At 41.8% G+C, this 13881-nt stretch overlaps 1 protein-coding gene and 1 pseudogene across 1 annotated transcript in view; both read right to left on the reverse strand.

Moving 5' to 3' along the window:
• The window catches only part of LOC147897245 (uncharacterized), a 66751-nt gene that overhangs the window by 29705 nt on the left and 23165 nt on the right, over positions 1 to 13881 (reverse strand). The window contains exon 2 of the mRNA XM_087380833.1: positions 7962 to 8180. Coding sequence (XP_087236959.1) covers positions 7962 to 8180 — 219 coding nt within the window. The remainder of the gene's footprint in view (positions 1 to 7961; positions 8181 to 13881) is intronic.
• Positions 635 to 1648, reverse strand: LOC147897246 (uncharacterized; annotated as a pseudogene).

Here is a 13881-nt window from a genome sequence, read left to right on the forward strand (position 1 = left end):
CTCATCATGTGAAGCTGAGTACAGGGCAGCTTTCACAGCAACAGTCGAATGTGTCTAGCTGCGACGTCTATTTGCTGATCTTCATCTGTCTTTGGAGGGTCCTTCTCCAATTCTCACTGATAGTCGGAGTGCCATTGCAGTGGCAAAGAATCCAGTGTTTCATGCTCGCACGAAGCACATTGAGGTTCACTATCACTACGTCAGAGAGAAGTTGCATGCAGGAGAGATCTGTCCATACATGACAACGTTGCAGATATTTTCACCAAAGCACTACCAGGTGAAAAGTTTGAGGCATTTCGCAGTGCCCTGAACTTATATCCGTTTGGTGATTAATCATCCTTGTACATGACATTGGCACTGCAGGGGGGTGTTAGAATTATAGATATAATTCAGCAGTGACCAATGTAATTTAATAAGCTAGTTAGGGGCACTTTTCCCTCTTTAAGAGGTTTTTCCCCCTAACCGCAGTTAGTTCACTAACTGTGGTTAGTGACTACTAAGGTTTTGTCACTAGGACAAAACCTTATCTCTCAATCTTTGAGTTGTACTCTTTACACTCTTCTATTGCAACTCAGCTCTCAAGCTTTCAGCTCTCCAGCTCACTCTCTCTTGCTCTCTCTCTCTCCGCAAACTCTCACAATGCAACACTCGTACTAGCATTTGATGCAGCACTGGTACTAGCCCTCTGAGAAGTTTGTGTTGCATGAGATGGACCTGTAATCTCCTCATAGAGCATGGAGTAAATGTCTCTCTCCTCCTAAGGAATATCTAGAACGTCCTTAGTTTTGTTGATGTCAATTTTATCCGGATTGACTTGCTGTGGCTCGATGAAATTTCCTTCTGCTCTACCAGCCACAAATTGCAATGACAAAAAACAAGTCTCTCCAACTGTGCAGTGGAGAGCTTGTTTCTCTTCTTGGTGTGAAAGAGAGCCCAAGTACTCCAGTTTCTCTCACACAGACCGGAACTACAATCCTGAGACAAAAGTTTCATGGCAATATGTCTCTGCAATTTGCAAAGCAGTGCAAATATTCAATGAGAGAGACACAAAAAGAGTACAATAGAAACAATGAAAGATCTTACCATAAACTTAAAAAGAGATAAGAACCCTACCAATTCTAGGGTAAAAATACCATAATACTCCCACCAAGAAACTGGCTGCAACTACGTGTCGCGAAGCAAAGCAGTTGGTTTCCCAAATATGGAGATACTATTGCGGAACATCATACGCTAATCCTCGAGCTTTCTCATAAGATTTACATCACCATCCACCAATGTGGTAATGTACTTTGTTCAACCCTCCTCAAGCTCCTCACACAATGCTTGGCTCTCACTCCTCCACAGAGGATGCAATATATGTGTGACCGCATGGATTGGCCTATGAAACCAATCCCAACGCTTGTTCCATATTTGCTTGATGTCTTAAACCCTACATAAGAATTCAAAGGTTAAGGATGCAACACGACCTTAGCAAGCATTGCAATTTGCCTAATGGAGAAGATATAAATATTATGTACGAAATAAGGCAAAATATGCTTGGTTACTAGTTAGAGAAGAAACTCTCGGGCTGTAAAACACTACAAGCATCCAAGGATTCCCCTATCTTGTCCATGAACTCATATAGAAGCCCAATGGTGCTACCCTCCATATTTGTGAGTCGCAAGACACTATATAGAGGGTTTAGGGCCTTCACAAGGGCATGCACATCTCGCCACCTACTGTCTCGCAAAACTGCCCGAGCAAATGCAATAGACTTGGGTTCATCCCTATCATCCCATGTACACCACTCACGACACACCACAGTGCATGATAGGCCTCTTCGCACTCTTAGCAACCTCTCCAACACAATGAAAAGCGTGTGGTAGCGGGCTTTAGGAGCTCCAGATCATAACATGCTCAAAACCTTGGGCCTCTTAGTGACAAATTTCACCATGCTTGATGTTGTAGAGAAAAGTTTGCTCACCCAATCAAGCTTCCCTAGATCTTCCATCAAGAGATCAAGGCTATGGGCTGGACAAGGTGACCAAACAATCTTAGGAAACTCTTCTTCAAGCATGACTCCCATAGACACACAATTGGAGCCATTATCTGTAATGACTTGTACAATGTTTTGAGGTCCGATTTCAAGGATAGCTCGGCGGATATGGGACCAACTAAATTCACCTATCACCACGGTCCCTGCAATGGATGCATCAATGGCACGAAGGAACATAGTGCCTTTGTATGAGCAGACAAGAATATTGTATACACTTCTCCTCACATCCAACCAACCATCACATAGCAATGTGCACCCATACTTCTCCCAAGTAGCCTTCAGTGGCTGCAGCTCCCTCTCCAAAGACTCCTTTTCCTTGCGAAGGTGTGATGTGCGCAAGGTGTGATAAGAGGAGCCATCCCACTCTCAACCTGTGCGTGATATGGATCTTATGGCCTTTTTCCAAGCAGGTGTGCGCGCAATGTTAAAAGACATCCCACACTAAATGAACAACTTTGTTAACTGACTAGTTGCCTCATTCATGGCAGCTTTTTGCATCCCTATCTTTAAATGCCCTTGCTTATAAACATGCATAGTAGTCCTTTTGGCTCGAGGTGCTGAGCTTGAACTATCACCAATACCAACAACATTACTGGCCTCTTCTCCCTCCAAGTCCTTTGTATTTGTGGAGATCTCTTGGATACTGCATTACCTGAATCTCCTTGAATGGATTCCCAACTCGGGAGTTCATGAATGGGGATTCCTCTTACCTTGGACTTCCACCCTTTTAGTTGATTGAAAATTTCTTCAGTAACCTGCTTACACGGACCAGCACCAAAGCCTGAGGTGTGAGAGAAATGTGCCTTCAGCCCGGTTTCACTACCAATATACGGCTTGTCACATAACTTGAGAACCTAAGCCACCATACGTGGACTCCAAAACAACATTATCCCATAGTGCATCACGAGTCATCTTGCTGCCTGCAAAATTTATAAAAAAAAAGGCTTTGATGCAGGAAATGTGAAGGATTTCAAGTGGATGCATAACTAGGTAGCTTGAACTTACCAAGCTGGCAGGTTGCAAGCAGCAAGAAGTAGGTGGAGGCCCGAGGGAGAATCGAGATGCAGCCTGTGAGGGCTGATGAATAGCCTCCTTGTACGGGCTGTAAGGAGAACTTGCACGGCCAAATCGTACGGCCTGTTCCATATGGACTGTATGGACTGTGCCGTACGAGGGTGTGCAGATGGACAGTGTCTACAAGGCCTGTACGGTGTACGGATGCCTTCAATCGACGCTTTGATGGATTCTACAACGATTTGACCCGCGGAGAGTTTGTACAGCGGGGAAATCGTGGCGCGATGCTGTTTTCCCAAAAAACGATGCAATTTTGGGGCTTTTGACACTTCGGAGTTTTTTGGGGTGGCCCGAAACGTGGGTTTCATCCCCGAAACGTTTCGTACATTTCGAGCCGCGTTTCGGGCCTATTATGAAATTTGTTAATAGTATAGATGTTCCTTAAAAGTAAAAAGAGTGAAAATGCTACTAAGCAAACTGAACAAGAGAAAAATAAAGGAGCTAAGATTAGAGCTAAAATCCACAAAGATACATGTGAGGATAGAAACAAGAGGGCCCTTAGGTACAAGGACAAGAGCGTTGATGTTATCCTAAGAGGTTGGCGTGCAACAAATACAACAATTTGTTCTATAAATCAAAAGAAAGTGCTTAGTGCTTGGCAAAGGACATGGTGACAATGTGGCTGCTCCCCATAACTCTCCACCAACTGATCCCTTTTCCAAAGCTTAGGAATTGGTCCCACCTGGCTCTAGGAACCAAAGCTCTTGTTGACCTCCACTCATGTCTCAATCCTGAGGCCTCACCACACATCACCTTAAAGAATTCCACTCAGTGATCTGCTTACCATCACTCATCCGCAAAATCCCCTCTTTCACACTCATTGCAAACATGCATTTGTCAATATCTCAATCTCTGGAGAGCCCGAGACAATACCATTGTCTGAACACATGCAAACATCTCCGAATGCCCCTGCTTGAGTATTTCCCCTACGTATGTCTGGAAGACTTTCATCCTCCACCTAAACGGCCATTGTGACCATAGCATGCGCTCAACAATCCATCAGATTCTGGTCGACTATAGCCTTAAGCATTTGGGATTGTTTTACATGTATTTTGGACATGCATCCCAATGCAAAGAGATTTATAAGATTTAAGCCAAATTTCAGCACTTTATTGTGCATGAGGTAGATTTGCAGTGAAAAGCAGTTTACAGGCTAGAAAGGGCTATTTTGGAAGAGTTCACGCATCATGAGCCACTATATTTACTTCATTACTGAAATTTTAATACTTGCAGTGAATATTTTATTTTGCTGTCATTTTTTAGCTCTCTGCCTAAAGAAGGAGGACATGGTGACAATGTGGCTGCTCCACATTACTCTCCACCAACTGATCCCCTTTCAGTCCCACCTGCCTCTGGAACCAAAGCTCTTGTTGAGCTCCACTCATGTCTCAATCCTGAGGCCACCCCATACATCACTTGATAAATCCACTTAAAATTCCACTCATCGATCTGCTTATCATCACTCTTCAGCAACATCCCCTCTTTCACACTCATTGCAGACATGCATTTGTCAGTATCTCAATCTCTGTAGAGTCCGAAACACTAACATCTTCCGGACACATGTAAACATCTCCGAATTCCCCTGCTTGAGTATTTCCCCTATGTATGTCTGGAAGGCTCTCGTCCTCCACCTAAACGAACATTGTGACCATAGCATGCATTAAAAATATTCCCTAATGCAAAGAGAGAGAGAGCATGCCCTAATCCACTATTTGTCTTGCCATGTGAGAAAGTTAGGTACCTCCCCAAAGTACCCATTAGAACAGCCTCCTTTTGAATCTCTACAGATTCACCAGCTGGTTCCACTGCTCTACAATTCGTCAGACTCTGGTCCACTATAGCCTTGTTCTTTGTATAATCTAAGCAACCACAAAAGAATCTGGATCCTTTGACCACCGTTCTATGCCACACATATACAGTCATATCTAAATCAAAGACATTGATCTTAGGGCTATTGCATGTAATCACCAAGAACAACTCGCCTTCTATTAGATTAGTCGAGTTTGACTCAAACTCTTCTTTCTTGGGTGGCAAATCCTTATTCTGCAATCCCAATTGGCTAGGCAATGTGCCCAATTCAGTCCATGTGAGATGCACATTTGAGTCCCACAACGATGTAGTTTATTTGTGAATTCTATATGGGGAGCATGTTCAAGTTGACCATGCCACAAAAATAATCTTGCTGGAGTCTGTGTGACATCAGTCACTAGAAAGACTTGAAGGTTGTACTTGGAAAAGTTGAGTAGCTCACCAATTGAGTAGAGCATTTTGGTCAAGTGAAAAATATAAGCTTGTTAATATATAAAACCTTGTTATAATTTTGGTCTTGTGATTTTGTTCCTATGAATATTGGTCTTATTTTAAAAATCCCGATATTTATATGAATTTTGGGAAATTTTAAGATACAATCCGGTTAAGGTTTAGGATTGCCCTTAATTTCTTTAGGATTTGCCTTAATTTAAGGACTTCACAAAATGTTTAGCATGGAGATGAAGTGTAGAAGACCAATGAACTTGCTTAGAATACTAGGCACCCTAATGCAAAAGATAGGCCAAGACACTACAAACTTTAATCGCACTTCAACATGTGCACACAAATAGATAGAAGACACCTTAGAACCAGGAGAGAGAACATTGAGATGTAAGCCAAAAGATCTCATATATAGGTGTAGAAACAAAGTACAAAACCTGTCTAAGAAGGAAAATTCTAAGTTAAATACAGCTAATTTGGTAAGAGGTGAGGTGAGTTTTTCTTGGTGGTTACACCTAGTAGCCCCGAGATTGGAGTTGTTGAACCAGGTATGACTGAACGCATATTCGACATAGAGCAGGGGCAGAGGATCCAGAGCCTTTTGTGAAGGTGATGGACTGCACATATTTCATGCTGAGAAAAATGTTGTAGTGGACCATGGGCTGACGAAATGTGGAGCAGTAGAGTACGTTGGAGAATGCCTAGAGATTCATAAGGAGGCTATTCTGATTGGTACTTCGGGGAAGTACTTGACTTGCTTCAAAGGCAAGAAAAACAAAGGACTAGGTATGTTTTCTCTGTGCATTATTATGGATTTCCAATGCATGCTTTGGTTGCAATGTTTGTCCAGGTGGAGGGTGAAAGACTTCCAGACATAAGAGGGTGAAGCGTGAAGTATCAACTATAAAAGGCCCCATTGTGGGGACAATTTTTAATTTATTGCAGGTGCAGCCCTCAGCTCTACCTTCACATACCTACAGGGTGTAAGAGAGCGAATGTGGATGCAGGAGGGAGCAGCAAGCAGAGCTCGCCATAGAGCAAGCTACATAAGCCTACGGAGAGGCATGTGGTGATCCAAGACGGGTTCTACTGCAAAGGGTTCAGCAAACAGAGCTCTTGTTGGTGTCAGACCTTCGCGTGGGGTGCTGTACTGTGGCATATCTTCCATACCAGTTGTCGGCTTTCTCAGTTGGTGAGGCTCACTGTTGTACTAAGACCTACAACAATGGGTCCTTTAAATAGGATCTGGATGTGCTGCAGACTGGCCCACCAGTCTGTCAGCCAACCACTAGCCCACGGACTGGGCCGACCCACTCTCAATAGACCTGTCCTGGATTCGCAGATCTGTGCATCTTGATATCCTGTCCTTCTTGACAGGTGTTTATATTTTACTTTCCTTTATGTACCTTAAAGTGTGGAACAGACTTGTAAACATTTTCACTTTTCTAGTTTTCAGTTAGCCTCCTGGATTTACCCAGGAGCCTACTTGTAATCTTTTTACTTTTGTACTTCATGGTGGGTTTTTACCTCTTCTGAGGTTTCCCACAGAAAAATATAAGATTTCACTTAAAAAAAAAAGTGTCTTCAACAGCGTCTTCAGGCTCGTTTTCCATCTGCTACATTTGGGAAGCTTTTCTGGATCTTTGGGTCAGATATTTTTTGTATGGGTCAGATATTGGGCACTCTAGACTATATGGCAAGACAGGAATCACACCGTCTTTCATGAGCCCACTTCTTCCATGTTTTCTATTTTCAGATGTCACTCAGGCAATCATTCTATGATTGCTTGTCTGTTCGTCATATAGATTATGCTGTTTACTTGTCTTACACTGAGATCTTCTGATTTTGTACTGGCTGATCTCTGCTTTGGGGACAGTCTTTTTGTAATATAAATTACATGGATTTCACTAAAAAAAGGTGTGTGTGTGAGGTCTTATCATCATGAGGGTCCCAGTTTTCAAAAAGGATACAAAAAATCAAAGAATTCGCTAGGGCTAGTGTTCTTAGTCAAACAGGAGCACTTGCATTCATATACCTTCATAGGACTAGAATATATGCAATCTTACAAATAAGATTTTATACCTTCATAGGACTAGAATATATGCAATCTTACAAATAAGATTTTAAAAAATATTATTTGTAAGATTGCATATATTCTAGTCCTATGAAGGTATATGAATGTAAGTGCTACTTGAGTAAGAACCATAGCCCTAGTGAATTCTCTGATTTATTGTAGCTTTTTCGAAAACGAATGAGCAATGAGAGAGGGGGGCAAAGGAGAGAGATCTCAGCCTCTTATAACATGCACATGCCATATCTGGCATATGTTAAGCTAGTTCAGTTAACCAGCTTATGGTTTTTATGATAGAATGCACATGGAAAAAGAGGCCTTAAAGACAATCTTCTAACAAAAGATTTCACTAAACCCACTCCAACTTCTTTCTAAGGGGATGCATAGTTATTTCAAATTTTTAACTTTCAGAAACTTTTTCCATGACTCCAAAGGACATTGGTAGCTTCAAGTTTGAAAATTTGAAGAACCTTTGACTGAAAATCATTCGCACATTTTCACTGACAACACCAGGTAATCTGTATTCCTCACCAGATCTATGCCCCAAATGACAAGAAGAGCCAACACGACAGATAGCAATTGGTATTGACTCAATCCCAGTGTCTGCCATGCGACTGTGCCTCCAAAGGCTGTAGCCAGTTGAAGATTTCTTCGTACTTTCCCAAGCGTATTATCGACAGGAGACAAGAAGAGGCTTGGCTCTATATTATTCAAGCGTAGATCTTGAATGGAATATATTCTCTGTGGAACCTGCATAGCAAAGAGTTTCCTTGACAATCAGAGTTGCAAGACACAAAGTCATTATGCCAAATGCAAAACATATCCTCTTTGTACCACTCTCAGATTTTTATGTATACGAGAGCAAAATTCCAAGCTTATCATTAGAGTATTTGAAATCTCATCTTCTTGTGTCATACTCTAGATCGAATTGAACATTGGGAGACTCTGGTATAGATCAGTGCATGCCAACCCTCAAAGTATCATATAGAAAACCATACTTTTTGGACAATTAAAACTCATCAAGTATTGAAGATTGAAAATGTTGAAATTTCCAGAAGGAGAAATCAAGAAGGATGGTCTTTTAAGTTAAGGGACAAGCAAGTGAGACGGTTGTGATTTTTAGGATGCAAAAGGGGCCTACGCTGTGCTTCAGGATGGACTACAATTTTCCAACAGCTGGCCAAGAGGAACGACCAAAACCACAATCTAGACTTGACACAAAGGTTGTAGGTGGGACATTAAAAAACTTAACAAGTTAATAGAACAATGTAGGAGTTCACCTGTCTGAACAAAATGGAGAGTCAAAATGTTACAAAACTCCAAAAAACTGTCCCAACACTGCGTCAAATCTTGCACCCAATCTCTTAAGTTTCTTCGCACACAAGGATCCAGACCTTGAGGTTTGTTCAATCTCAAGCTCAAAGCTGGCTGGTCAAAGAGCAATCTTTTGTCAACATCCCTCCAAGGGCTGACAACTTTGAGCATGAGGCTTGAGTAGCAAAGAAATCCTGTTCAAAGCAAAGTAGCAGCTGCAATAAAAAGTCTCAAGTGCCTGCATTTTCGAAGGTCAGAGGGACAGGGTTCAGTCAAATCGCAATTTTAAGAAAGCTAACATCATGTCCAAGCTAAAATTGGAAACTTGGATGCAACAAGTGATCTCATAAAAAATCATGTCACAAACTTATAGTTATTTGGTTTAAAATCTAAGTCATTTGTACATTAGAGCGTTTACACTTGAGTAGAATGAATAGGGTACAAGTCTCACGGTCCGAATTTTTTTAAAGTATAAGGTGCAAGGTTTCGATTAGATTAGCTAGTTTTTGCGTTCTACTTTTGGCTAACCCTAGCTGTAAGCCTAACCTATGGGTGACTCAATATCCTTCTTTCTTCTTCTCTTCCTCATCCATACATCATCGTCGCAAGCTCTTTTTATCCTTCTTGGTGTTCTCATTAATTTTCCATCCAAAGGTTACCATCTACTCCAACACATTCAACACACGACCAACTATCATCCTACATAAAAATTTCGTTTAATCTCACTCTTTCCAATGAAAGCACAGGTCATCCAGTTGCTGTCCCAAGCTTTCTTGAGCAGAATTATATGTTTTGACATATTTTTTCCATCTTGACGTGCTGTTTGCTCCTAAGCATGGCTGTCATATCGGCAGATGCATGCCCAACCAAAGCAAAGAGCACATACCCACGTAGGGCTGGATTGAGTCCCTTGGATGTGGCCTGAAATAGGCACACAAGGGGCCAGATCAGGGTCCCGCTCACTATAGAAGGGAAGCCATAGCATTGCCAAATGTTGAAGTTGAATTTTTTAAATTTCTTTAGGGTGTGCCTCCTGATCCTTGGAGATATTGGTCTATATATGTTAATAATTGTATATTTTTTGTTTACTTTGTGAATATGTACTATTTTTATTTCTATTCCTCCATGTGTATATGCTATCATTTTTATAATTGATATTTCATCAAATTTTCAATCATTCTAACATTAGATAAACTACTTAGTGTCATCCAAGTTACTTGTTGGAACATATGTGACTCCATATAGCATGCTATATATGCTCCTATATTGTAAGGCAATTGATAAAAGGCCCAATGGATTCTATCTAGGAAGGAAATTCATTAAAGAGCCAATTATTAAGCCTTCAAGACACTAACATAGCATTGATCTTAGTTGCTCTAATTTTTAAAAGGCTACATGATTTATGCAGATTATTAAATTAATCTGAAAGATATGATTCAAAATCCTAAATTTGCCAAAAAGAATTACGGATGGTAAAGCCACAATTTCTTGCATTGTGTTACCAATTGATTGGAAATTTACAATATGGGATCCAACTTATCACATGGTAATTTACTTAGTAATATTATGTCATAATAATACAATAATTGTTTATTGCTATGAATGTATAAATTATTATTTTTTGTTGTAGTTTCTAGTAACAAATAATGTCCGACTAATGTAATTTGTACTTGTTTTGATCTTTGCTTCAGATTTAGGCAATGATCGCCCAAGCAGCAAATTCTAAGACCTCATACCAATCATTGCTGAGTCAATAATTGGGTGCACAAGGCACCTAAGATTCCAATTATTATTTTCTTCCCATCTACATGAGCCTATTGCCCCTTTCATGGCTAATTTTATGTGTGCCGCTTCGTCCCATTTGCCTACAGAGCTTTGCCATGTGTCTCAGAACACAAGAGAAGATAGAACTTTTGTCAGTATACGCTCTCACCAGCATTGTCTCCCAAGTTCAGCTGCATCGCCACCTTGTTCCATGCAAATGGAGAACCAGGAAAGTCTATAGGGACATGGAGAACTATGATCAGTATTTGCTCTCACCAGAATTGTGTCCAAGTTCATCTGCCTCACCACTTTGTTCCATGCATAGCATGCAATAGAAGACCAGGAAAGTCTATAGGGACATGGAGATTGACGGCCATTTCCCACAATAACTTTCTTTGGTTCTGACCTTTCAATGTCCCATTCTCAACTTTATGAGGGTACCTATAACTATACTCGGACATTCCCTGACATAGTTTACTGAGAAGTAGCATTTGGTAAGCTTTTACATGTCAAGCATTGCCCATAGAAGACCAGGAAAGTCTATAGGGACATGGAGATTGATGGCCATTTTCCACAATAACTTTCTTTGGTTTCGACCTTTCAATGTCCCGCTCTCAACTTTATGAGGGTACCTATAACTATACTTGGACATTCCCTGACATAGTGTAAACTACTCGGTGCTTTCTATCAATTCAGACAACCGATTTTGCAGAGGCGTTTGAATGAAATGATTGCGAGTTGCCAAACACATATACTTGAACTTAAGAGTTTGCAATTAAGCTGGAATTAAGACTTATACAGCTTAAACACAAAGTGACATCATTGGAAATTGCAATATGATTAAGGGGCCAAGACGCCCCCCCCCCCCTTATCCAGGCTCACTTTATTCTTGAAAATGGAGATACAAGACCAAGGTGCAATGTACCTTCCAAACTGATGAACTCAGTGAAAGCCTAGGACCTAGATACAAGACTCAAGAGCATATGTACAAGGTAGACAACAAAAAGGAGGACTCCAAGCTTAGGTTTCAACTCTTGGCTTGCCCAATCCACAAGGAAGAAGCCTGCAACAATCACCACTTACATCCAACATTAGAGGCAAGCACTAGTTTCTAGAAAGATAGTAGAAACAACATGAAATAGTACTGTAAATGAGATATACTTGACAATACAGACTCCCTTCGTGACTTGACCCTTTTGTAGATGAAGTCCTTGATGCCTCTGAAGCTACCTTGGGTGAGGAGAGTGTGGAAATGGGGCTGGAATGAAAACAGCTTAGAAAAACAGCCTATAGGCTAGAGAGAGAGAGCCTTTATGGAGTGATAGCTGTAGAGAGAGAGTGCCAATGCTGATCCCAAGGGAGGGGATGTAAGAGAGGAGCTGCTGCTGTTCCAGAGGTGCACAGAAAGGCAGATTTCTGCAAGGGGAATGGGCTGGAACAGTAGAGAGAGAAATTCTGCAGTAGAGAGAGAAAGACTGCAGCAGGAGAGAGAAAGGAGCTGTGGCTGCTCCAGGCTAGGAGAAGGAGAGAGGATGTTGCTGCTGTTCCAGAAGAGCTGAGAGGTGGCAGATTTTTGGAGAGGAGGGGCTGGAACTGTAGAGAGAGAATGTGCTGTTGTAGAGAGAGAAAGTGCTGCTGAGGTGAGAGAATGGCTAGGGAGAAGCTGGCTGCACCCAAGGAGCTGGAGAGGTTCTGCTGCACCAACCAAAAGGAGGGAGAAGAAAAGTGACGAATTTTCATATAGGGAATGAAGGGGAGAGGCCTTCTTTTATAGGCTCAGCCCCCCCCCCCCCCCCCCAGGCTTAGAGTGGAAGGTGGACACTTGTCCCAGATTTTTGGTGGGCTGCAGTCCCAAAGAGGACAGCCCACAACCTGCCCCAAATCTGGTAGATTTGGGGCCAGACACTTGGCCTGCATGCCCTGCCACTTGCCATGCATGCTGCCACATGTGTGGGACAGGTGGACTGACCTGCCAGCTCAGATTCCATGTGGCAGTCTGCCACGTGTCAGCTGCCACGTCACTCCCAAAAACCCTAAAATTTCAAAGTTGTCAGAATTCAATTCTGATCGCACCCACGGGTTCCTAACAGCTTGGACTATCTATTGACGTACTCTAAAGTCATAATTGAGCCATACTGAGCTCATTTGTTTGTCGTCTTATCTTGTATCTCCATTACGCTTGGCATGCTGCCAGGCCCACACCCAAAGCTCAAGGAACATTCTCTTGAATGGTTCCTAGGTCAGTATGCAATCTGTGCATTTGATTGGTCCCATGTTTGGGTACTCAAGTGGGGTGTGGTTTCCAGATGTCTCTATCAAAGAGAGGCCATCACTCTTGTGGGTCACTAATGCCCATAACCCCAAGCAAGGGGGTCCACCCTCAAATGCTAGACCTAGTCCCCATTGTCCGTAACTAAACAGTAGGAAAACATTTCATTTCTTAATAAGCATACTATTGAAAAACAAAAAGAAATAGTACCAAGCAAGTGGATACATGTTGAAGCAGGATGACACATAGTTTACTGAGAAGTAGCATTTGGTAAGCTTTTACATGTCAACCATTGCCCATTTATCAATCTAGCTTTACCACAAGTGCAAGTAATGGGTATAACAAAGGCTATCAATGGCACGTGGCCAAGACCTGTTGAGTGTATTACAGATCCATCCATTTTCATGTGTGTGTGTGTGTGTGTGTATGTGTGTGTTAGACAGTGTGTGTATGTGTGTATGTGTGTGTGTGTGTGTGTGTGTATAGAAATCATAGAGTCTTTGGTGATCCACTATTTTCATCCTTCCTTTTTTTCAAACGATCTCTGCAACAATCATTCTACGATTGTTTTCAGACTCGTTTGATTGATCAGGATGTGTATACAGCCTATACTGAGATCTTTTCTTGAGTAGTAGCTACTTCGCTTTTGAAGCAGCTATAAATGTAATTATATTATAGAAATAAAGATTTCTTCTCACAAAAAAAGTGTGTGTGTGTGTGTGTGGTGTGTGTGTGTGATAGTTATGCTGCGAGGGATTTGGATGCTACTAGCCTTGAAGTGTTTTCTCACTGTTTTTGAGTTCTTCCATTAGGCTCTCTTTTGGAGTCTAATGTCATGTACATTGATTTCATGTTAATTTTATAGTCACTGGTTTCACCAACAAAAAAAAAAGTGTGTGTGTGGGTGTGTGTGGTGTGTAAAGCTCACTCCAGAGAGCGGGCCTCTGATGTTCACCCTTGCCAAAGCTCCCGTACAGCCACCCTTTCTGACCGTACAATTGTACGGCCGCCGTACAGTTTTCGTACGGCAGTACGAACACCTACTAGCGCTAAGGTTGGCGTACCTCTGCGCAGCTTCGAACACAACTCTCGCTTGTCTGCATC

Source organism: Dipteris shenzhenensis, chromosome 10 (genome assembly GCF_047967505.1).
Source record: "Dipteris shenzhenensis isolate YYH24624 ecotype China chromosome 10, Dip_SZ_1.0, whole genome shotgun sequence".
Lineage (NCBI taxonomy): Eukaryota > Viridiplantae > Streptophyta > Polypodiopsida > Gleicheniales > Dipteridaceae > Dipteris > Dipteris shenzhenensis.